Genomic DNA, 25,571 nt, shown 5'->3' on the forward strand with positions numbered 1-25,571 from the left:
TGTTACGTTTGAAATGCATTTGGTTGAACAAATCTGATAAAACAGACCCTGACATGTTCAGACCAACTATGTCCACTTGGTGGCAGCAAGGTACTTGCAGTGGTATCAATTTCCCAACTACTCAGATTGAAGAAGAGGACTCGCTGAAGCACACAATGCACTTCTGACAAGGGTAGTATCGCCTAAATCTTCATATCCTACTTGTTTAAAAATATAATAAGTCGTTGGAGAATCGTGCTATTTTTTGTGTATTTGAAGACTGTGGTCAGCGTAGATTTGGTTCGACCGGAAACGTCGGCAAATAACTTCCCCCTACACAGTGCATTATTGTGTGGGCCGCTGACGGAGTTGTTCTGCCAGGGGTTTGGTCGACACCCTTATCAATGGAACTCCAGATCGAGGCTTCAATAGGGCCTTGAATAATTTCGTCTTTAATGACTTATGCGAAAACAAAATTGGTGTAGGAAGAGACACATCGATAACACACGGATGGTGGGTGGCCAAACAGTCGCCATATAACTTCAGTCTTGGTGTAAACAAAACCATTTTTGTGGATTAGTTAGGTCTTATACGATAATTCAATCATTCGTATCGGGGCCCATCGTCAGACTGGAAAGTGTTAGCTAGTTTTACTCCCAGCTGCTGCATAGTAGTTATGGATTTTGTACTAATCAATATGACGGTTTTTAAAGAATGAGTTTTACTCAAGTAACGTTGCCTACTCCGTGATAACTAGCTACATTGAGTTTGCAATACACATGCTAATTAGCTACCCAAGGTTAGCATAATAAAGCACTTGAATACATGTATCTATGTAGCATTAGCCTAACTAGCAGCTAGCAAGTGGATATAATTCTCATGTATTGCTCAAATTAGCTTAGCTACAAAAACAGTTAACTGTCTAGCTACTTATAGTGTGGCTGCGCTAAATTAGTTGGATAAACAGTGATATGCTTTAAACTAGCAACACATATCTTACTCTAGTTATTTTCCGTGGCAGGTAACTATCTATCGAGCTATTGTCCGTTTAGCTAGTTAGCTGTTAAACTATCATTGGCTAATGAGCGATTTTAGCGAGCTCATTTGTCAGCTTTTGACGAAATTTTAATTGGAACGAGATGGGTATGCTTCACTTTTCAGTATTACATCAGTAAACGTAACATTGCTATAAAATACACGTTTTGGGGGAAAAACGGCTAACTACGCAAGTTGGTTAGCTAGAGTTAGTGATTTTGTTTACATACGCATATTTGGTTTTTGTCTTGCCAGCTAGCTTTTGAGACTTAGAATCAGCCATGTCTTGACAATAGCTTCCTGGGGTTACTCCTGCTGAACAGTAATACCAACAATTCTGGAAATAAAGATAGCATCTTAGTGCATTGACATGACAGTCAAAGTTCGCCGAGAGAAAAGCACAGATGCCATCCTGTCCGCAAAAGACGCTAAATAATAGACTACTATTAACGCCATTTTAAACAGGGGCTCCGTTGTGGGCCTGTGTTGGTGTTTCTTTTTGGTCTAAGGAAAGTGCCACCGTGCCGGATTTGTCAAGTGCCTTCGGTCAGACTGGGACTGGTGCTGTTTTTTTGACATGGAAGGTCCGATTCGAAGTAGTGTGTTCAGACACAGCCGACGCTCCCGTTCTCAACGAGACAGAGAGCGGCGCAGGAGAAGAGTAGACCTCGCTGTGCAGCGGGCCACATCGCCCTCCTCGGGCTCGGAAAGGGAGCTTTGTGGATCAGGATCTGTACTCGGTCCTGGAGGTAAAGAATCTCGAACCAGCCCCAGACACAGGCCTCCTCGACGGAGGAAGCGAGTGTCGGTGTCCTGCGAGGAGGACATCATCGATGGCTTCTCAATTGCCAGCTTCATCAGCATTGAGGCCCTGGAGGTAAGTCTGTATTTCCTTATGTGAACACAATCTTACCCTGAACACAATACTCAGATATGATGGACTTCAACCTCATGTAAATAACATTTGGTCCTGGAATAAATCAAACTAACACACATCAACCGTTTTTGGAGGCACACAATGGTCTCCACAGAGGTGGATTGTCCTCCCTTTATCTCTTTGTCTTTACTTGGTCACTAGTTAGGTTAACACCCCCTCCAGGTGTGAATCAGTTGTGCATTGAACTTCTTACAATTGAGGTAATTTACACTTTGAGCAATCCAATCAACAACCACAATGAAAGCCATTGGATACAATGATCTTCTCTAATGTGTCTTAACAACCTTAATTATTTGTGTACACTAAGCACCCTATGTAAATACAAATAGCCTAGGTTATACTAAGGTTTAGGAATCTGCTTGACATTAGACCAACAATAACTAGTCTCGTTCTTCTCTTGAGTTTAAACCCCACACAATCCAGTATTTCAGGATACGTATTTGATATAAATCAAATCACTAGCCACTTTAACTATGCCACTTTGTTTACATACTCATATCATATGTATATACTGTACTCGATACCATCTACTGTATCTTGCCTATGCTGCTCTGTACCATCACTCATTCATATATCTTTATGTACATATTCTTTATCCCCTTACACTGTGTATAAGACAGTAGTTTAGGAATTGTTAGTTAGATTACTTGTTGGTTATTACTGCATTGTCGGAACTAGAAGCACAAGCATTTCGCTACACTCGCATTAACATCTGCTAACCATGTGTATGTGACAAATAAAATGTTATTTTATTTTATTTTTTATTTGGAAGCAACGTCAGCACAAGAACTGTTTGTCAGCAGCTTCATGAAATGGGTTTCTGTGGCCGAGCAGCTGCACACAAGCCTAAGTTCACCATGAGCAATGCCAAGTGTCGGCTGGAGTGATGAATCACGTTTCGCCATCTGGCAGTCCGAAGGGACAAATCTGGGTTTGGCGGATGCCAGGAGAATGCTACCTACCCGAATGCGTAGTGCCAACTGTAAAGTTTGGTGGAGAAGGAATAATGGTCTGGGGCTGTTTTTCATGGTTTGGTCTAGGCTCCTTAGTTCCAGTGAAAGGGCATCTTGATGCTACAGCATGACATTCTAGATGAGTCTGTGCTTCCAACTTTGTGGCAACAGTTTGGGGAAGGCCATTTCATGTTTCAGCATGACAATGACAGCGTGCACAAAACGAGGTCCATACAGAAATGGTTTGTCGAGATCGGTGTGGGAGAAATTGAGTGTCCTGCATAGAGCCCTGACCTCAATCCCATCGAACACCTTTGGTATGAATTGGAATTCCAAACTGCGAGCCAGGCTTAATCACCCAACATCAGTGCCTGACCTCACTAATGTTCTTGTGGCTGAATGGAAGCAAGTCCCTGCAGCAATGTTCCAACATTGAGTAGAAAGCCTTCCCAGAAGAGTGAAGCCTGTTATAGCAGCATAGGGGGTTGGGGGCATATTAATGACCATGATTTTGGAATAAGATGTTTGATGAGCAGGTGTCCACATACTTTTGGTCATGTAGTGTAGCATGCTCTGGGGGCAGTTGAATGGCAGCAATCTAGTATCCATACTTTAGACAACCTTCAAAACTGAGTTACTCAAACATGCAATATCATTGTAAACCATCTGAAATCGTGTCCGGGCAAGTCATCACTGACTATGCTATTCATTTCTCAGTCGAGGCTTCCTCGTTAGTTTTTTGGCCAATTAAATGTCGATGGCAAGAATGTCCTTGGTGGCTATCAAGACAAGACATGAGCTGCTTAAAACTTGTGCGAAATACTAGGAAGTCAATCAAATCGTTGTCATTGTTTCAGTAAACCTAACATGCTGACCACACCACTCACGTGCTTTGCAAAATAAGTGTACACATACATCAATCATTGCACCCACACTGTTTGTGCGCCTCAGCGAGCGTCTGTGTGGCCAGGCACTAAAATAGAAATGGTTTCTATTTGTGACGCTCAACGCGCTGCAAGTCCGTTCTCTCCCATCTCCACAATGGTTTTTAAGAGCATATACCCACGAGCCATCTCCTCATTGGTGTTTAGGAGCATATACCCACGTGGGTGATTTGAAAGATGAACTGACGTCCTCACTCCAGTCGGTTGTAGTAATGCACTGTTAAGTTGGTTGCCAACCGCCATATAAAGTCCAAAGAAGTAAAAAAGAAGCCCAAGGAAGGTGACAAAACGTTTAACCGAATTCCTTTCTCATCTATGGATTAATTGTCAGAGTAGAGGACCTTGTGCATTTGATACAATAACAACCCAATGTTTATATACCAGAACAAATTAGCTAGCAACAGCAAGCTAGCTAAGTTGCCATAAATGTTTAATGCCAAATTAATATAATTGGTTCAGTTTGTTTTGATATTTCAACCTGCGTATCCTGATCGTGTCTGGTGTGGGGGTACAAAATCAACATGCGCACGCAGGCGTCCGGTTTGATCAGCTTGTAACAGTTTTGTACGGCTTGTTTAACACTGCGATGTATCTTCTATCAAGATGGACTGCTCCATGAAGCCTAACCAACGTGCCGCCATGCTCATGGGGAGGGGGAGCAAGAGAAAGAGGGGCCTAAAGGAGAATGGCAGAGGGCTCGTCTCAGAGCCAGAGGAAGGGGCCCTACCCAGCTTCTCCCGCAGCTGTTGTAATAGGAATAGAAAGAAGAGAAGAAAGACCGAGGTTAAGGTAAGCAGCACACCGGCGGTATGGTTGCCATGCTATTGCGACCCATTTGTCTCTTGTTTTTGGGAACTAGCTGGCCTGTTCATCTCAAATATTCAGACTGAAGTGAATTCAAAACATCTAATGACCTACAGGGCTAGTAGGAGCACTGGCTGAGTAACACTTAATAGTGACAATTTATAGCAACGTGTCGGCCGAGCTTCAAATGGAACGATGGGGATGTATTAACTCCAGGTCAGACAGACATGAAGATTATTTCAAGTTGCTAAATACCCTGTCGATGGGGAAACTATATTTAGAGTATGACTGCTCTTTGACACTGGATTTTCAGGTGTTATGCATCCCAACCTAGGGAACGGTTAGCCTACACAGTATAATTTGGAAATTCAAGGGTGTTTAGTCCTGAAAAAGTCATAGTCAAAGAATGTGAAGGCAAGAATAGCAACTCAATAAAACCATCTGCAAAGTTGAAACCAAGGGACCTCCTCAACTACTAGGCTGGGAGTTGCAGAAGAAGTACAAATTGATTCTGGAAAGGCTTTGACGTCTGAACTATCTCAGGATACAGATCCTGCCTAACCTGTAATGTCCCACCTGCTCTGCCTAAAGCTTGGGCCAACATTTATGTTGAAGGTGAATACCATATATTTTACATATTAACTATTATAATTATTTTAGGTTGGGAGCATCCTCTTCTTGGAGACTGGCTACATCGTAAGTTTCTTTATACTTCTATTGATACAGTACTTAAGCTGTCCATAGGATACAGCTGCGTTTTTCAAATGTTGTGGCACATCTAAATGTAGCAATTTTAAAAAATGTTTTCTTTTAGTGTGACACAGAGAGCGAGTCAGCAGATAAGGTAAGGTACTGCTTGAATCAAACCACACAAAATGAAGATTAATTTTTGGAGTTGCACTATTGTTCCTGCCTATTGTTAGGTTTAGATTTACCTACTGTGTTTTTCCTCTCATCCCCTAGGCCTCTGACAATGACATGGAGCCAATGTTCACTGTCAGTACCAGGAAAGGTAAAATGCTGTTCTCTCATTCCCATAGCTGTATGCCTTTGCTTTATAAATGGGCTCTTGTCATTTGGTGACTTGTTTTCAGTGTGCACTCATTGATTTATTTTTTTATTCAGTTTTGTCATTTTCTTTTTTCAGAGGGGGGTTGCAGGTACAAAAACAATCAAATTAATGCATACAAAGAACCCATGCCACCTCCCCGCATCCTCTACTCCCACCCAGAAACCATGCCTCCCACCCCTTACCAATGCCTCCCACCCCTTACCAATGCCTCCCACCCCTTACCGATTGCTTATTTCTCCACCTATCCATCCCCCGTTTCTCCACTTATATTCCCTTCCCCCGTACCACCGCTTCCCCGTGGGCCTGAAAGCAAAGAAAGTAACAATAGTCTATATAAATATATATAATTGGTTTGAAGGTGTTGGGCTTTAGCTGAGATTGTTCTTTAGAGTGAAGTATATTTGCCCAGGCCTCAATTGTTCCTTGACTATTATCATTCATTCTCACTAATGATAATTCTGTTTTTAACTTCTAATAGTAACTGTGTTCACAGGTTAAATGGGAGGGAGTGATGTGGTTTCCATCTGAGCCAACATCTTCTTCTTTTTTGCGGCAGTGCTGCCTGCTAGCAGTATTCTTCTCTGATTGAGAGATTCAAGGAACTATCATTGTTAAGTATCGTAATAGATGGAGGCATTGAATATTTGAATTCATGCATTTTGTAGTTGGTCGTTCGGATTACGGGATGCGAAGGTCAAGTTCTTCCGTATTCTAAGGGTGGTTCAGATTCAATTAGATCTGTGGACCATACTCTTTTTTTAATGACTAGCTCAGAATATTATTGTTCCAAAAAGGTGTTTATATATTATAGCAATCAGTCTTTTCGAGAGCCCAGAGAATTTATTTATAAATTCCATTATTGGATGTTTCGGTAGGTGGGTTTCCGAAGGGACTCCATTGGCCAGCATAGCTGACCTAAATTGTAAATATTGAAAAAAAGGTGATGCCTGGTAATGTGTGTGTATCTTTAAAATGGAATCTTCTCAAACCATTACTGTCCATGATATCGGTAAGGGTACTGATTCCACATTAGGACCATTGGGCTGAAACAAAGTATGCACTCATTTGAAATTATGCAATGTTTTTTTTCTCGCCCTTTAGTTATGGAGCCTATCCCTGTGAGCGTTGCCTCTTCTATGGGCAAAGGCTGCCCTCTACTACCACTACCAGGCCGCTGTGGCCTCTCGCGGCTGGCGGTCACCCCACGTGTCTCTGGCCTGGAGCGCAGCCAGGAGAGGAGCCTGGAGCCGCCTTACCCCGAGCCCCTGTCTACCTCCTTCTCCTGCCTGCCGTCCCTCTCCCCGGCCACGGTCACACGGCCTGGCCAGCTCAACGGCGGCAGCAGCAACGGCCTTCACCACCACCCCCACCACGACCCCAGCCCGCCGCGTTCCAAACACAAGCCCTTCCTCACCTTCCCTGGGCGACACCCATCCATCTACAGCATGGGCATCAACAACAGGTCAGTCACTGGTACTACCAGGTCTGCCTAGCAGTTTGCACTATTACTTCGGCAGTAAAAACAACTACTTCCACTACCACAACTTTTTGGACAGCTGAAGCAAACACGCATTTTCTACCTTTTTTTTTTTTTTTTTGTCTAAACTTGTTTTCACTCTCCTTAGGAATGGTACCTCAGTCAAACCCCAGTCCTCTTCTGTTGCTTCTTCATTGTCGTCTATGCGACCCCCAACTCCCTCTACCGGTTTATCGATGTCCCTCATGAGAGGTCCAGGGTCGTCAGGATCTCTACGCCCCCCTTCGCGTTCCGGCTCCCTGTTCACCTCCTCCCCTGGGCTTCCCCCTCCACCTCCTCTCCTCACGTCCCACTCAGGAGCAGGTAGTGTACAGTTGGCACCATTGTGTAGTGCTATTTTTTTCACCCCACAGCCTGTCAGATCGTCAACCATAATTGCAAATGTTTGGGTTTTATTTACCAATCAGGGCTGCTCTTAGCTTCATATGGGTACATGGACAGCCTAATGTTACAGTGTAGCAAAATTAGTTCTATGTTTCTGATTTAATAATAACTTAATTCTGATCTGTCTGTTCCCTTACTGCAGAACAAGACCTGCTGCGCCAGGGCCTGAACTCTCACTTCCTGGCTTCACAGGACCGCGAGGGCCGCCGCAGCGTCCCTGGGGCTGAGAGTAACGGTGGCGGGCCAGGCCGCTCTACTCCCGGAGGTCCGTCGGGGGCCAGCTCCAGTTCGGGCTCCTCAGGCCGTTCCTCCCAGGCCAGCGTCCAGCCACTGGCCTTCCAATTCCACCAGCACAACCACCAGCACCAGCACACACATACACACCAACACTTCACCCCCTTCCTGCACCCCAACACCTCCGCACCACCGCCTCAGCACCTGGTAAGAGATGACATGCTACCCTTCTCACATTGGGTTTCATTGAGCAGCTTCTGCCTTGAAATGCCAGTGTTGGCATGTAACTTACCACTTTTTGTATTCATCTTTTAGTTTGAGAAGTATGGCAAGATGGAGGGGCTCTATAGAAACACTGTGAGTTTGTTTACATGCTCCAGAATTGGTGTGTTTATACATTTGAGGTGGATGTTGAGATGGACGTGGTAGGGGTCTGAGGAGTGTCGTTTTAACCAGTCTCTCTGTGTATGTGTGGCTGGTGTAGTTCTTCCCACAGTACCCTGCTCCCTCAGCGCCAGGCATCCAGCCTGTGCTTCCTCCCACTGGGCCCTTCAGCTCTTTGCAAGGAGCCTTCCAGCCTAAGGTGAGTGGAGCTTTCGCTACATTTCCCTGAGAGATTGTCCTTTTACAAGTCAATGGATTATATGTTGTTGTCTAGATGAAGAACCATTTGCTGTGTTTTGATACAGCCTCTTGCCCCCCAGAGAACGAGTCCTGAGATGACCGCTCGACTGGGGGGTGTGCCTCACCACCTGCAGCCCAAAGACCCCAGGGTAAGATGCTCCGTATAACTATGACATTATAGAATATATCATGGCAATGGTTACAATGGAAGCTTGTAGTATAGGATTGAGTTGCTAGACGATACGCGTGAGTATAAAGGCATTATGTGCGAAGACTTGGGCCTAGTAGTCAATGCAGGAAAAAGTGGACAACAATTAGCAAACAGTTGGATAGAGGGTCCAGTGCAGTCAAATTAACAGTCCAATGCAGTCAAATTATTTTCCTGTGTTTTATATATATTTCCACACTGAGGTTGGAACGATTTCATTAAATTATTATAAAACACTAAAAGAGCAAGAGCTGTTTGAAAAGACCGCCTGAAATTTCTGCCTGTTTGGGTTGAATGGCATTTTAGCCTTTCATGATGACATCACCGTGCGGTAAATGAGTTAATAGAGCAATAAGAATGAGTTCCAAACTTCTGCCAATGACAGCTAATGATCTGTTTTCTCACTGAGACCTCTTCCAGACAGCCATAGCAAAATTCTTGCTCGAGGAATTGCTCTTTGCTAAGAAGCTACTTGTTTCTTTTTGACCATTGTTTTCAATTAAAATCACAGCAAGGTACTTAATTGTTACCCAGAAATTATTTGATATTGTTATAATACCGGCTGCATTGGGCCTTTAACAAACATGGTTTTACTACTCCTTTTTTAATTTATTTTTTATAGCTAACTGATCCATTTGGGACATCGTTGAAAGTCAGTAATGTAAGAAAAGTCGGCTGCTTTATCAGCCCTTGAATACATTTTTTAAAAGTATTATGACACTGTCACCGTTCTGTTGGTGTTCCTACTAACTCTTGGTCAGATTCAAAACTATTCGACTAAACGCCCTTGCACACCAAGTCCGACTTCTTCTCTGACTTTTGGCACACCTACTGTGAAACTCTGCAACTTTCCGTCATTACTCATTTTGGAATCAGAAGGATTCTGATATTTGTAACTTTTTTTTTTTGTCTAGGAAAAAGAAACTGGCCTATAATTTGTTTATTAATGCTGTTTGCCTTACTTAACTACTTCTTCCACCATACTCACGTTCATGCTATGCCAGACAAACATTTCATACGGCAGACATTAACACCATTGCATCTGACTCTGTGCAAAGGCCTTAAGTCTTAATGCAAGCTAAACAGGATCACAGCCAATCATGTGTTTTTGAATACACAGAAACCAGGGAAGTGGTGTGCAATGCATGTACGTGTGGCATGGATGATTCTGAGCCATCAGAAGAAGGTGAAGGTAATGACTTGTGAAACATTTCACACTTTTTAAAATGTTTATTATTTGACTTCATTCGGATCCAGTCTGTATTAGAAAGTTTTTCGGGGAAATTCGACCACTCAAACATTTTTTATCAGATGTCAATATAAAAAAATCGTAACAATATTGGTTTAGTTGTCCATGTTTATTGAAAAAGCTATTTGCAATTGCTGATCTGTAAACAATATTCTAATCTGCTCTTATTTATATGTATTATCTGTAAATAGTTCTCTAAAGTTTTCTGGCTCATACTGCCCACCGACTTGTTTTCTTTCTTTGATTACCTGCCATTTAGGGGCCTACCTTCCACTGCCCTCATCTCACTTGAAAAATGCTATGGCCATTGCATTGACTAACCTCCACTCCCCTCTTTCTCAGCTGATGCAGGCAGATCCTCACAAGTTGGACTTCCGTAACGAGCTGCTGGCTCGTCTTCCAGGGGCCGGGGGTCTGGGCCCTCTGGGGCCCCTCGGAGGTGGCCTTCCATCTGCCCATGACCTGAACCGACCTGCCAGCCTCTTCACAGCTGCTGGTGGGTGCTTTTGTGGTCTTGCCAGATATGTTTGAAGAAAAGGGGCAGCAGTTGTTTGCACCATAGAGAGAGAGCTATGGGCTGTTCAAAAACCACAGGAAAAGAGAAAAGATTCCCTGGCATTGCAAATAGTTAGTAAATTGTTTATAGTTTTTATTATGAATAGTGGATTCATCAAATTTGACATCTGATATGTGCAATGTTTAAAGGTCATGAACACAGCCAATCATGTTCTTCATGAAATGGGATGATATTTGAAGGAAACCAGTATGATGACCGACGTGTGAAAAATGACTGTTGCTTCTACATTGATAAAGTTACGGGTTCGCTCCCCCATGTCAAACACTTTGAATTGTTATTTAGGGGACATCACCTGAACTCTCATTTTAATACACCAATGGTAACATGATATTCACGTACCTAGTTTAAGTAAGTACCGCCTTGTAACCAACATCGGAGAAGGCGTGTTTGCAGAGGGACTTGGTTTATATAGCTAGATAACTACTCTACCTACTGGTGCCAAAATGTCACTGTACGGTGCTAGCAAATGTAATTAAAAGTTTACCCTATTCATTGATGGCAAAGATACTTGTGTTTCCCCTTTCATCTATGTCTGATGTTAGCTACTTACTGGCTAGCTAGGTCTTCAGATAGCATTGAACAAAAGGAGGGGGTTGTTAAAAATGCAGACGCAGTTGTCAACACATCCATCAGTGCTGCTGAGAAATGCGTCACAAGAGACATGCCAAACGGGAGATGTATATTTTTTGTTATGATAGAATTGATGCAATTTCACTGAGTTGCTTTCTGTGTCACCAAATTCGCTTGAGAGGATTTTACTGCAACATTTCTCACTGCATCCAAGTTGCTTGGCATGGGCGTTTCAAAGAGCTGTCAGTCAAGGCGAGCTCATGAATATAAGCTCCTCGCCCACTCAGCCTGTCTTTTCAAACTTCTTGGTTAGATATGAGAGAGAAAGTACTTTTCAGAATGACTGAGGACCTTTTTTAAAGTATTATGTAGAGGTGTGCATATTATTTGACATTTTGGTGTGTGCCCCCTTTTCCCTCAGGTGGAGTCAATCCATCATCTCCTTTCATCCCACCATCAACGCCCCACTCCTCTTTCCTCACCCCAACTGCACACTTAGGTAAGAGACTGCTTCAAAGGTCGCATCTGTGCCACTTGCACCCTTGGTAAACAATTCTTATTTTGATACTGTCTCAAGAAACTGCTTTGTTTAGCATATTCACAGGTCTCTGAAACACCGTATTAGCCTAGATAATCAATTTAAGCATAGTGACTTTAGAACGTGCGACTAAAGTAGATTGTGCTCCAGTGAGTCTGAACACTAATAGTGAGTATTGCCAGAGGTTTGATGCTGTAAGGTTTGTGTCCGCTTCAGTCCTGATGTTTATATGCGCATGTGTTGTAGACCCTTACGGCCGCTCACCTCCGTTTGCACCTCTCGGAGCCCTGGGCTCTGGTGCCTTCGGGGGACTGGGCAGCCCTACGCTGGGTGAGTCACCATTTCTCTTCCTCAAAAAGGAACAATCATTTGTCCTTAATCCTTGGATAATAATTTGTACTGTCTACTGAAATCACTAACATTATTCCAACGTCTTTCCGTCTCTAGCTAACAGCTCAGTGTTTGGCCACAAGGAGCCACCTGCGGTCGGGAGCTTACCCAACCCTCATGACCCATGGAACCGGCTGCACAGTGGGCCTCCCCCATTCGCCGGCCCCAGCTGGGCCAAGGGGAGTGAGAAGAGGGATGAGCGGGACCAGGGGAAGGACATGGAGAGGAGAGAGATTATTCACATCAAAGACGAGAAAGACCGGTGAGAGACAACGGCCTCACTCAAACATATTTCATCAACCTAGTTCCTAAATATGTTGTTTGAACTTATCTTTCTATAGTCTGTTTCTATAGTCTATAGTTTCTGTCTGATTCGGTTCACGTTACTCAACACATTTTTAATGCTTGAATTTGATTTGAGTGCTTAATTGGTATATCTCTCCCCGCAACCACTTATCAATCAACTTCGATCCTCTTTTTCAGAGACAATATGCTATATGGTCGTCAACCTGTGCGGATGTCTCCGGTCTCCCCGGCCCTCAAGCTCCAGCAGCATCGCAGCAGCACCCCTGTCTCCCACATCAACGGACATGGGGGCCCCCTTGGAGGCCCCAGCGGTCTCACTGAGGATCTGACACGCAGCCACAGCAGGGACCGAGACGGGGACAAGCGACCGCTCTCCTCCAGGCCACCTCCACCAGGCCCTTCGTCCTCAGCAGCTGCAGCAGACAGAGACAGGCCTCGCTCCTCTTCTTCCTCCGTGCTGACGACTCCCCCACTCTCAGGACCCGGTGCCCCCTCGGATCTGTTCCCCCGTCAGCAGCCCCCAGCGCAGCACGGACTACATAATGAACTCCCCCACTCCTCACAAAGAGAGGGAGGCCCCCCTGCCTTATCCTCAGCCACAGTCACCTCTCTGTCCCAGGGCAAGAAGCCTGACCGAACCACCACCCCGTTGCCCAAGCCTCCACCCCTCTTCCCCCCGGTCAAGGTCAAGGAGGAGCGGAAGGAAGAACCGGAGCCCGTGCCAATCTCCCTGCCGCCTTCCCTGCCCCCCAGCAACAACTACGATCGGCCCAACAGCCGCCCTCACCACCACCGCTCCTCCACCCCCTCTTCTCGCTCTCTGACTCCCACACCCAGCTTGCCCCTGCCTCCTCCCACCCCGCACAACCCTCACCATCACCTCTCCATCCTGGAGCGCTCCCGAGCGCAGGCCGCCATTGAGGCCTACCTAGGGAGCACACAAGGGGCTGGCGGGATAGTAGTAGGTCCAGGGGGAGAGAGGTTCTCCACCCATCCTCACGGCCTGCCCCAGGGGCATGGCCAGCACCCCCACAGCTTCCCATGGGACCCATGGAGGGAGCTGGCCGCCCAACAGCAGCAGCAGCAACGCCGGGAGGCCATGGCTCTGCGTTCAGACCCCCACCTGGCGCTGCGCTCCGACCCCCACCTGGCCCGCCTGCTCCAGAACCAGCACGCTCAGCGCTTCTTGGAGGCCGAGAGGGCGGCTGCCATGGCAGCAGCGGTGGCTGCAAACAACCCTCACCACCACCCTCCTACCTCCTCCGCCTCCTCGGCCCGCCAGGAGTTTGGCCTGATGGCCCACAACTTTGACCGCCCTCCCCAGCTGGGTCCCCAAGGTGGCGGGCTCATGGATGAGCAGCAGCGTGCCCAGATCCTGAGGGAAGACTTTGAAAGGGCACGCTACTTTGGGATGCATTCTCACCCGCACCTCTCGGGTTCCCACCTGCCACCGGGTTCTCACTCTGCCCACCTGGAGCAGCTGCACGCTGGGATGCTCTCCCACTCACACCTCCACCAGCCTGGAGTTTCCACCCACTCGCCCCACCACCCAGGCCTTTACTCGCGCCTGGGGCCTCTACACGCGCACCACGTGCCCAATGGCATCCTGACCAAGACCCCTGCTGGCCTGGTGGGGGCACTGTCCGTAGGAGCCCCCCCTCCGCTCATTCCATCTGTGACCAGCAGGTCTTCCACCCCGACCCGCAGACTGGGTGGGCCCGGGGACATGGCCATGTACTCTCACAAAGACAGCGAGTCCAGATAGTACAGGGACACACCGGAGGAGTCAAAGGGAAAAGTCAGGATTACTTTGCTGCTCTCACTCTGCTTCCTGAAACACACAACTCACTAAGGCTCTAGACCAGAGATGGGCAACTCCAGTCCTCGGGGGGCTGGAGTGGTGTCACACTTTTTCCCCCATCCCTGGGCAAACTCAGCTGATTCAAATGAATTTGATTATAAACTGAAGATCATGATTAGTTGATAATTAAGTCAGGTGTGTTAGCTGGGGCAAAAGTGTGACACCAATCAGGCCCCTGATGACTAGAGTTGCCCATCTCTGATCTCGACCAATGAGCCCCCCAAAGGGTGTTGCTGGGTTTGAAGATAGGGAAGAGATATGAGGAGACTTGTATGGGGGCGACAGCACATTCACAATGGTTCAATCAGTGCAATTTTAAGGTACATGGTTTCTGTGCTTCCTAGTGTTTTATTATTTTAAGGTTTGTTCTTTGTCCATATGATGTATACAATAATGGTAGCTGTACAAAGAGGCAGAGAGAAGGCTTTCCCAATTGAATATGATCAGGTTTCAAGCAAGCTTTTTCAGGTGTGATAAGATGAGCTCTGAGAGATGTGCACATTTTGTACACATGAATCGTTCATCCTTCTCTTGTTCCAACTCACGGGGATATATAAATCCCTTTGCATAAATAAAACGTTGGGATGTTTTCTGGATGAGCAAAATAATTATGGTAGCACAGTATAATTCTCTTTTTTTTTTGTCCTCTGTAATTGTGAAAAGATGAGATTATTGATGAAACTTTTGAAGATTCTAAATCTATAAAGAACCGTATGCTTCTGTACCTCTTCTCCTCACCACTCCTCTGTGATCTAAGATCCTTGGCTCCATCTCTTGTATTTAATAGAAAGAAAGACTGATGTATACTGTGCCGACACGGTGGACAATATTTCTCTTCTGACTTGACATATGAGCAGGACCCTAATATAGTAGTCTAGTGAAATTGCCTTTGTAATTATTATTGTTAACATTTTATCTTCTATAATGATAATAAATATATTCACTGTTATTTGTCATTGTTTCAGGTATCACCAATGCACTCCCCTTTCAGTAACAATTTCATGTTGTTCCACATCAGGCAGTAACAGTTTGACGGAAAAAGGAAATGCTTGTAAACGTGAGTAAGACAACCATAACAACCTCTGGCTTCTTCGTGAATCAGATCTTTGAATATATGATGAATACACTGAGGGAGGTTTGTGTTGGTGTCACATCACATTTTGGACTATGAATGCCTGCCGGCAAGTCATTTTCGCGTTGATGCTCCATGAACAAAGATAATTTATATACATGGAAGAATGGGACAGGAGGCTTTAAAAAAGAATCGGTACACAGGACTGGACTAAGGGTATACTGAGAGAAGGAAAAGACATTTGGGTCGATTTTATTTTAATAAGACCATTTTATACCTTTCAAACCCCTTCCCCTATAGTCCACAAAGATGAATTATTAAAATAACTGTTGGTTACTTGATTGTGGGTCTTTTATTTGTTTTGGTTGTCTTGGTGTCTTCATAGATGTCAGAGTTCAGAAACTGCAAAGGGATGACTGAGCACATCTTTATGTACTCTGACATTTTTGTGCACCTTTTGTGCTTTCCAGAATTTAGGTTTATTTGAAGAGCGCATACAGCGTGGAGCTCCAACTCCGACCTTGGAGAGCAGGATTTTGTTCCAGCCCAGCACTAACACCTTCAGTAGAGACAATGGTAGGCAAGCACCTAGTCCAATTTCAGCATCCTGACCCATCTGTACAATTGTAAATGGCTAACGTGTTTTGTGACCACCAAGCAAGTAATGGTAATTCATATTCCTTGTCAAATAGATTCTTGATTTGACAATGGTGATTTGCTTATTGTCACATTCAAAGCCCTGTTATGATTTACAATGAAAGCTTTTATCTACCAGTATCTAGTAATGCATGCTATTTCGATTTGTAAGGTTTATAAGGTTACTTATTTTGCATTGAGTCCATTTGGGTTTGTAGAAACCACAAATACATTACAGAAAGGTGTAGGGGAATTGGGTACTTTTCTATGGAAATAGAATAAACATTTGCAATAACCAGATAAATGAATGAAACCCTAGTGGAGTACATTGAATGAAAATAATATAAAATCCAACCAGAGAATAGAAACAAAACATGAACCCCTAAATTATCATGGGATTTGCTAGAATTTCAACTAAAGCAATCCACGCACTGTCTTCCAACTACTTGTCCCAAAAAATTGCAGTGGCGTGCCTGGCAACTTCTCGCGAGATAATACTTCTTCACGTTGTCAGCAGCCGTTCTCCACCATTTCGCTGCGTCTAAAGTCTCCTCCCCGCAAATGCTAGATTCGGCGAGCCGAACCCGCTCTCTTTCGGTCCGTATTTTAACTTCTTCCCACGGACCTAGTCGTACCTCGTTGGGTACCGAGAGACAGTTTGGAATACTATAATCACGGATTGAGTAAGATTTTATCCGGATGACGACTCCTTCAATAAGAATTTAGTAAAAGAAAACAGCTCGGAAATTTCAGGTAGGTGGGAACTTAAGATGGCGGCCATGAGAAGGGGGGGGCTATGGAGGAAGTAGTGGGGGGACACTAAGGGGGCTTGTTCGCGGCGGAACACAGGATTCCGCTACTTCTGACAATCTATGAAATTGAGAATTACCAAAGTTATTATTGTATATGCATGCTCCACTGCAGCATAGATACAACACATGTCGTTGATGACGCAATTATAAAGTTGTTAATTCATTTTCCTGTATACTTCACCTGCATCCAGAACATGTAACGTAACCTACCTAACATCATGGCCAAACAGTGGCTTTGGCATGGAATTTGCCTTATACCAGTCCGTTTTGCTGCGGTGCAAAAGGATTTAGCAAGAACTGCCACCAGCTAGCCACGCCGTTAGACGTTACTTCACGTCTTGGACTGTGTGGGGTCACTCGAACCCCCTTGATCCCCCTCGTAATCGTTGCAAAATTTTAGCAAGGAACATTGCAGCAACAATTTATTTTGTAATTATTTTAATGTTGAGGTAAATTATTTATATTAATTCATTATATAAATGTATGATGTCAAGGTTTAGTTTTGTGGTTATTTGACCCCGCGCAATGACGTCACGAGTAATTGTCCCCCTCAGTAGTGCATGGGGAAGTGGGGTTTAATTCGGCGTTTTAAAACCTTTTTCGCTTCAAGCAAATAACAAATGCATTTATAAAGGCCCAGACCATTACATAACTTCGGGTGGGATGGGGGCGCGTGCGCGCGTAGTTGAATGCATCGGTATTTGGGCCAACAACTCTCATATAGATAAAGCTGTATAGTCAACTAGCAAGCATGCTAGCTAGGTACTATTGTTGCTTGCTAGTTAGCTAGCTAAGTACTATTGTTGCTACCTTACATTAACTGGCGAACTAGCTAATCAAATTATTGAAACGATACTATCTGAAGAGCGCACGAAAAGTGTCACTGCCATAAGAACACAAATGAATGTTACCACTGCGCATGCCATGTCCAGATTAGTAGACCCAGCAATGAATTGCATTTGCAACAGTGTAGCTACACTGTCAATTCAATGGCTGGAGGCCCGTGTGTCAAAATCATAGACATTAAAACCAGAGCGCGTGCATATGTTGATAATGCCATGTCGCTAAATCGAAACCTATCTGCTCAATTCTGTTGGAACATTATAACGTTACGTTGTGAACTTTGACTCATACAACAAACCACCGCCCCATATAATATGTTTGATTCATGAATAGTTTACAGTGTAGGCCTAACTATGTTGCCAATTTCATTAATTGCCATTGGCCAGTACTGTACACTTATGCAACTCTTCAGAGAAACGCCTGAAACCAGAGTTGAACCATAATGTGTGGTTCTATGATGGTATGGAACATTTTATTGTAGACCAGAGAACAGTGGAATAGATCATTGGACTCTTTGAGGTTACCTTCTAAACACTTGTATTTTTCCTCAGAATATGTGGACCGGACCTTAATCAGCATCCTGGAAGAGGAAAGCACTGAAGATCTGTGTCCCACACCACAGACAGGTAGTCATTCTTTAACCAGAGACACTGATTTAGTTTGACAAATGATTCAACAATTTCTCTCTGAATACATGTACTGTACTTATCTATGTCAACTGACAACTTCCTCGCTCTTCTTCCAGGTACAGTGTGTAGCCAGAGCTGCACAGAGGGAGGAAGCTCTGGGGAGGAGGTGGTGCAACAGTGCACCCCTCCGGCTGTGCTGGGTGGCAACCCCCAGGCTGAGCATTATGTGGCTGGGTCATCCCAGCATGCCCTGCATCCAGTCCCTGCTGCGCCCCTGCCACCACTGGATAACACGGCCACGTCACAGCCAGAAAGACGCGTACACGTCAGTGAAAAGAACTCAACCACAGAGAGTCACCCCAACGGCAAAACTAAGGACAGCCGTGAAGAAGGGGCTATGTCGGATAGTGGTGCTGAGGTTGTCCAAGGAGGATTGGGCCCATCGCACCCCAAGGATCCTAGTGTCTCTACAGAGTATCACTCAGACAGATTCTCTGACATACAGACGGAAGGAACAGAGCAAGATTTGCATTACGGGTCACAAACTGATAACCGCAGCCACACAGACAGACAGAGGTGCGCTGCTGGACCAGGTCAGGACCAGGCTCTGCAGCAGGGAGGTGCAGGTGGAATGGTGGTCGTCAGTGGGACAGAACATCGACAGCCTCTCCCAGGGACCGAGAAATTGGAATATAAAAAAGAGACTGGAATGGAGGAACTTAGCAGGGAACACCCAGCTAGAAACCTTTCCTCTGAATCCTTCTCAACAGCCTCCCCTCTTCCCCTCAGCCCAAATAAAGATAAAGTCCCAGACCACAAAGAAGACAGAGGGATGGAGCAGCCTCAAACAACTCTGCCTACTCAGGCGACTCAGGCCAGCCACAGACCTCTGTCTGAGGTCAAAGAGCAAGCAGGCATTCTTCAAAAGTCTGAGCAGCCCATCACTGACAACTGTGAGAGGAAACAAACCGACATCTCCACAGAACCTAAAATCACCATGCAGAACTCGAATGACGACAAAGGAGAGATGCCGGGAGCTAATGCTGTGGAGCAGGGACCACAAGAACCTGAAATACCTACAGAACCATCTGAGAGTAGACATGTCACACTTGGGAGTTCACACACACAAATGCTACTCCCAGCCCCACCAACTGACGTATCCGGGACCCCACAGCCAGGAGCTAAATACTCTGGACTTGTACCCTACACGCCTCCTGGCAGTGGAAATTCCACCCCAAGCTACTCAACTGACCGGCAGAGTGAGAGCGATAACGAAAAAAGTCCACCTCAACCGAAGGAACAGATTGAGGCTAACGGGGCAGAGGAGGAGACTGAAATGGCCGAGCCCTCAGCCAACCTTACAATGCAGTCACAAAGCTCTTTTCTACACGAGACGTCAGGAACAGCAGCAACCCCTCATGTCCACCACCTCCTCAGTTTAGAACTAGACTCAATGCAGACAGAACAATCTGTTGAAGTTCAGATGTCTAATCCTGAGCACGTAACAAGGATGGAGACTCCAGTGTTGTCTGCGCATGTCCTCTCAACTGACACTCAAGGAGCTGTGATGCTTGGAGGAGAGACCAGCCTGGAGTTGTCTGAGGAGGTGCAGGTTAATCAGTGTATCCTCCCGGAAGAACATGATGTTATTGAATTAAACTCTGAACTTTCTTCTGGAGAAACAAAGTTGTTTATTGAAGGGACCCATTCGGATATCGAAATGTCCCAACTGGCTGCTGGAGAATTTGAGATTTATAGCTTTGCAGAGGAGGAGATTGCAACAGAAGTTGTTGGAGAGAGACTGTCTCTCTCCCCAAGCTATGAAGTAAACTTATTCAACCCACTCATTGAACACTCTGAGAATTGTACAGCCAGTGAGGAGGGACAAGACATACACCTGCCATCTCCCCCTCAAATGGGTAATGACAATGATCAAGCCATTATCCAGCAAGGCCCCCTTTCATCAGATCACGGTTTCTCAGAAATGGAGGTCTGTTCAAATGACTTTATTCCTAGTCTGTCCGCACAAGATGTAGAGATGACTGATGAAAGATATAATTTAGAACCCGAAAACACAACTACTGAAGTGGACGCTGCTGTGGTGGAAGATTCAAGTGAGGTTGATTTAGTCATAACTGTCCCAGGATCAGATACAACAGTTGGACAGGCGGACACTTATACACAAGCTACAGCACCTTGTATGGAGACCAGCACAGCTGTCTCAGACCATAGAGGGGTGAGCGTTTCCCCAACCACCCATCTGAGTGACACCCAAAAGCTGCCAGGTGAAACTGAAGTAGGGTCAACGACCAGTAAGTCTTCTCTTGTCTCCTCAATGGAAGAATTAACAGAGGTTGTTGTACAGTCAACCAGTCAACACAGTATTGAGGTCCTCTCCTCGCCAATTACCGAGAGTAAAGGGCAGAATTGTCCTCTTAAAGTGGTACCAGGAGTTACCTTACAAAGTACTACAGAACCAGAGTCCTGTGTTTCTTCTCATGAAGGTCCTGAAAATCCACAGCCCTGTCCAACTCTGACAGAAACCCCAGTGCATACCCAGCAGGATGTTGATGGTGCTGTTAATGTGACATCAACAACCGAGGTCAAACCGGAGGCTTCCCGGTCTGCGCTCTCCTCTGGCGTCATCGACCCAAAGCTCCTCCTATTAAAGCGTGGGGACACCCCTCTCCTCAAACATCCACCCTCCTTATTGTTGGGGTTGTGCGTGCAGCAAAGCAACAGCTTGACACTTCCTAGTGCTAGAAGCCCCAGCTCTGGCTCAGACACTGCGCCTGTGGTAGAGTGCCCTCCTAAAGCTGTGGCAGCCGCAGTCTCTGTGCAGGAGCCTGTGGCTCTCTGCATTCATAGAGGCCAGACAGAGCCCTCCGTCAAGAGAGAACCCACAGCAGCACTTCCCTCTACAAACACCCCATCCCAGCCCCGTCTGCTCCCTCCCTCTGGTCCCACGCCATGCAAATCTGACAGAGGGGCATTAACTTCGATCAAAACTTCCATGGGGAAAGCAGTGACAGTTTCCCAAACCCTAAACCCTCCCACCATTGGCAACACACCTTCCATGCACCTCTCTGACCCCAAGTTGCCCTCAACGTCAGGCAATGTGATGAGGAGTAGTCTCTCCAGTTCCTCCTGTGATGGGAGCCGGTCTGGACCGCTCCCCGTTATCCGGCCACGGCTAGCTGGTGTGAAGGGCCCAGGGATCAGCAGCGCCAAGGAGGAGAGCAGTGATGGGGAGGCTGACCTGGCAGTGGAGGCCAAGCCTGGCCGCAGGAGCATGGTCACCCACAGCCCGGCAGAGACCAAGGTATGCCCCAAAATGGCTTTCCATGTAGGCCTAGCTGTTTCCTTAAGATGTTCTGCCAAGTCAGCAATTATATCGCTATGTATCGACAGAGACAATTATTTTCGCATAAAAATGATTGCTCTGCCAGCGGCACACAATAACATTTTTCTACTGTTATGTTTACTTGTTTATTATGCATATTTTCATTGTTTAATGAAGGTGTAATGTGTTGATATGCAATTTTGAAACATTTAATTCGGCTATATAATAAACTCCCTTTTCAGTTTGAAGAATTTGGAGCTTGGCTTGGTTGACCGTGTTTGCCCTATAATTAATATGCTATGGTTAGTTAAATGTAGGAAAATGTGGCTGGCTCAGTTTGTGCTGCGATTATATTTGAATGAGGCAATTCCATGAAATCCTGTTGAAAGTGCAAAGCTACAAGTCATACGTTTATCATTCAGATTAGTTTTTGAGCATGGGACTTTTTTTCAGGTGATGAAAAATGAACACGCAGTCGTAATTCAATGCTTTTATTGAAGACGTTAATTTTCAGCATGTTTTCAGCATGTTTTCAAATGATAGCATTTCATTCTCGGTTCTCTAAATTGTTTCTCCATTTGTTGCATGAAATGATCTGTCATTATGCAGTGTTTTGCCCGGGTGATTTAAAGTTGGCCGCATGTTAAGCCATGTGTGTTTTCCAGCATGAGCAGAGACAGAGCAGGCCAGACAGAAAGGCCCTTTTCTCAAAGGTAAGCGGTGGGTATCAGACACTCCGATAGGATCACACTTGCAGAATGATCACTGAACCATCGTTCAGCTGATATTTTTCACCTGAGATGGCAGGTGGCGCACACACTGCACATTTTGAACGGGTATAGGCTACAGAATATTAATCTGTTTGTTTTGTCTTCAGTGCCGCATGTGATTTCAAAGAGAATTGTTGACAGCTTGATGTACAACATCGTGTTGAGACAGGTTTTTCTGTGATCTTTATGCATGTTTTGGCCTCTGTTCCTGTAGGCACAGTCTTGTTATGGTCCTGCTCAAAAGTCCTCGTTACCTTCTCATCTCCAGGTACGCCAGTGGATAGCAGACAGGGTCACTCCAAGTTCGTCTCCCTTCTCGCCCTGTTCTTCACCCCCCTCTCCTAGCCCATCTTCCTCCAGTGACTGGACTCCCAGCACTACTCCCCTCGCTCTCCGAGGTCCCCGGGGTAGGTTCCTCTCCCCGCCCTCTATGGGCCTGGGCGGTTCCTCCCCATCGGACCCGGTCACCCCCTATCGACCCCGCATGGAGCGTCACGCCGACATGGCCGAACTGGCCAAACACGTGAGTCAGCGTTCTCCTGCTCATCCTTCTGACCTTTGGTCCTAAATGTCAACTGAATGGTTTTTTATTTATTTAATATAAAAAATAAAATATAAAATAAACAACTGTCTAGACGAGAAAAACTTTATTTCTTTGCTTCCGTATGTGAACTATGTTGTGTTGTTGTAGGAAGCTGAGATAGAGGGCAGGACCCTAGCGTTGAAGAGAGAAGGCTTCTGGTCTATAAAGCGACTGACCCGTCTGACAGAGCCGCTCCGGCCCAAGGTGCACTGGGACTACCTGTGTGAGGAGATGCAGTGGCTCTCTGCTGACTTTGCCCAGGAGAGAAGGTGGAAGAGAGGGGTCGCCAGGAAGGTCAGAGGCTCCCATAGATAATTTTCATTTCAGATCGCTTGGCACCTATCCAAAGTGGAATCCATAATGCAGAGAGATTGGTATTACCTACTGATGGCTTAAAGCAGGGGTGTAAAAGCGAGAGGGTCCAATCCGGCCCGCGTGTGGTTTGAGTAAAAAATACCGGCTGTATTTCTGCCTGCTTCAACGGCAATAGTTCAGATACAAATGAAAACATGAAGTGGCCCCAGGAATCGATAGAACACCGCTCAGAGATGCACAGAAACGGTATAACATTCAAAATGGGTGAATATCTCCTTTAACTGCCATCATGATTTCAGGTTAGGTTCAAAAAGTTCAAAGGAACTCAAAAAGATATGTATGTTTCTGCAGGTGGTGCGGATGGTGATGCGACACCACGAGGACCTAAGGCAGAAGGAGGAGAAGGCCAAGCGGGACGAGCACGCCAAAATCAGACGAGTCGCCTCCAACGTAGCCAAGGAGGTCCGGGCCTTCTGGGGCAGTGTTGAGAAGGTGGTGCAGTACAAGCAGCAGTCCCGGTTAGAGGAGAAGAGGAAGAAGGCCCTGGACCTCCAGCTGGACTTCATCGTGGGCCAGACAGAGAAATACTCAGACCTCCTCAGTCAGGCCCTGGAAACTGCACCGGCTGGGAACAGTGAACCTGTACCTTCACCACCCAAAAAATCCCTTCCACCTGCTGTGGATGAGGATGGTGAGGACTGTTTCTTTGCTAATTGTTTCTTGTGAATCCAGATTGCTCCAATTCAGAATCTCTAGTCCTTGCCTACCTATAATTTACAACATAAGGAGGTTGTTGTAGCCACAGCTCTTAGATCAGCTGATGTGTTGTATGTAGTGCATCCTGGTATAAAATACCTGCTGTGTGCCACCAGTTGGTGCTACACATTGTTGGTGGGTGTGTTGCTTTGAGACCTTGTTAAATGTGCTATTTAAATGCAATCAATTGCTAATATTAGTCCAAAGTTAATTCTGTAGATTGTTGCTAAGGTGTACGGTAGTGCCCCTGTATTTTAGTCTCCATTAGCAACTGTCAGGCTCAGTGATGTCAGTCCAGTGACCAGACTGGCTGTGGCTGTTGGGTTAGGCTGCTGACAAATTGCTGTTTGTGCAGGAAGCCATTGGGAGGTCAACAGTGACTTCAGTGCAAGGGCTGCTCAACTACTAGAGAAAGCGCTGTCTTGACAAGAGGCCAGTCTCATCTCCTGCCATTTATTTCTCGCCAGAAATTATGCAATTATGCTTCTCTAAAGTGCATTGACATTCCAATCATCAGACCTGGCCTGCCTTAATGGAAGCGAAACTTATCCTGGTACCGAATCCTGCACGGCATCCAGATGCCTTAACAGACCGGTTTTAACTTTCCTCTGTCTGTCTTCCCCCCCCCCCGTCTGCAGACCGAGACTTTGAGCCTCCGTGTGGCGAGGAGGAAGATGACGAGGAGACCATCGATGTGGAGGAGGCACAGGACGGCAATGATGCCGAGACTCAGAGGAGGGAGATGGAGCTGCTGAGACAGGAGGGGACCATGTCCTTGGCAGAGTTGCTCAGCACCCTCAAACGGCCTCATTCACAGGTGGGTACCACTGGCAAAGCCCCTCACTCATACCGCACTCCTATGTCCTTCCTTTGTATACGTTGGTGCACATTACAACTTCATTGATCATACTGTAAATGTTGTTATTCGGTGGAGACTGACTTTTGTTCCTTCCCCCAGGCCTCGGAAGAGGAGTGCTCAGACAATTCGTCAACAACAGTGGTGGAAGACGAAGAGTTCACAGCCAACGAAGAGGATGGTGAGGCCCTAGTAATACCATTGTAGTTGTGCATTGTTCAATGGATAACTTGGCTGTGAGCATTGGTGTAATTATTTGTCCCTGTCTGTGGTGCTCAGCTGAAGACGAGGAGGACACCATCGCAGCCCAGGAGGTAGTGGAGGGGGAAGCTGATCACGCAGGAGAGCTTGATGACTTGGCTAAAGAAGGTTACCACCCACACTACTAAAACGTCTATCTGCTGCACAGATAATGACTCCAATGTGCTGCGTAGTTGTTTTTAAGCTGTTGTCATTCAAGCCCCAAGTAACTGCTATATCCCTGTCTGTAACATCTGTTATTTAAGACTGCTCTAAATGTTATTTTCTTCCCGTTCCCCTGCCAGGTGACATGACTGTGGAGGAGCTGCTGGAGAAGTACAAAGGAGCGTATGCCTCTGATTTCGAGGAGCCCTCGGCGTCCGCCTCTCCTGCCAGCACAGAGGAGTCGGAAAATTCCGGAGACGAGGAAGAGGAGAGCGAGGAAGAAGAAAGTGATGTGGAGAGCAACACCACCTCATCAGGTACTGCCCACACACACACAAGCAAAATTTGA

The 25,571-nt window shown here is 45.9% G+C and overlaps 2 protein-coding genes across 5 annotated transcripts in view; both read left to right on the forward strand.

The window, feature by feature from the left end:
- Positions 1–80: 80 nt before the first annotated feature.
- LOC115106482 (autism susceptibility gene 2 protein-like) lies at positions 81–15,610 on the forward strand. Of its 4 annotated transcripts, XM_029629262.2 has the most exons (19): positions 81–172; positions 1,524–1,891; positions 4,452–4,637; positions 5,313–5,348; positions 5,467–5,496; positions 5,616–5,664; positions 6,826–7,186; positions 7,350–7,564; positions 7,788–8,086; positions 8,195–8,236; positions 8,364–8,462; positions 8,569–8,652; positions 9,334–9,372; positions 9,832–9,903; positions 10,303–10,456; positions 11,529–11,606; positions 11,892–11,975; positions 12,093–12,297; positions 12,519–15,610. In XM_029629262.2, the coding sequence occupies exons 2-19, from the start codon at positions 1,592–1,594 to the stop codon at positions 14,104–14,106; spliced, it is 3,921 nt and encodes a 1,306-aa protein (XP_029485122.1). In that variant the 5' UTR covers positions 81–172; positions 1,524–1,591; the 3' UTR covers positions 14,107–15,610. The 4 variants fall into 4 exon arrangements, with proteins under 4 accessions (XP_029485122.1, XP_029485123.1, XP_029485124.1 ...); XM_029629263.2 differs by having other exon boundaries at positions 109–1,891; positions 8,584–8,652; XM_029629264.2 differs by lacking the exon at positions 9,334–9,372 and having other exon boundaries at positions 109–1,891.
- An 840-nt stretch (positions 15,611–16,450) lies between these two features.
- Positions 16,451–25,571, forward strand: part of LOC115106484 (uncharacterized) — a 28,414-nt gene continuing 19,293 nt past the window's right edge. The window contains exons 1-11 of the mRNA XM_065007948.1: positions 16,451–16,663; positions 18,117–18,191; positions 18,311–21,516; positions 22,203–22,250; positions 22,576–22,830; positions 22,999–23,184; positions 23,557–23,896; positions 24,600–24,778; positions 24,920–24,998; positions 25,097–25,186; positions 25,363–25,539. Coding sequence (XP_064864020.1) covers positions 18,592–21,516; positions 22,203–22,250; positions 22,576–22,830; positions 22,999–23,184; positions 23,557–23,896; positions 24,600–24,778; positions 24,920–24,998; positions 25,097–25,186; positions 25,363–25,539 — 4,279 coding nt within the window. The 5' untranslated portion in view covers positions 16,451–16,663; positions 18,117–18,191; positions 18,311–18,591. The remainder of the gene's footprint in view (positions 16,664–18,116; positions 18,192–18,310; positions 21,517–22,202; positions 22,251–22,575; positions 22,831–22,998; positions 23,185–23,556; positions 23,897–24,599; positions 24,779–24,919; positions 24,999–25,096; positions 25,187–25,362; positions 25,540–25,571) is intronic.

The sequence above is a fragment of the Oncorhynchus nerka genome, linkage group LG23 (assembly GCF_034236695.1).
Source record: "Oncorhynchus nerka isolate Pitt River linkage group LG23, Oner_Uvic_2.0, whole genome shotgun sequence".
In the NCBI taxonomy this organism is placed as follows: domain Eukaryota; kingdom Metazoa; phylum Chordata; class Actinopteri; order Salmoniformes; family Salmonidae; genus Oncorhynchus; species Oncorhynchus nerka.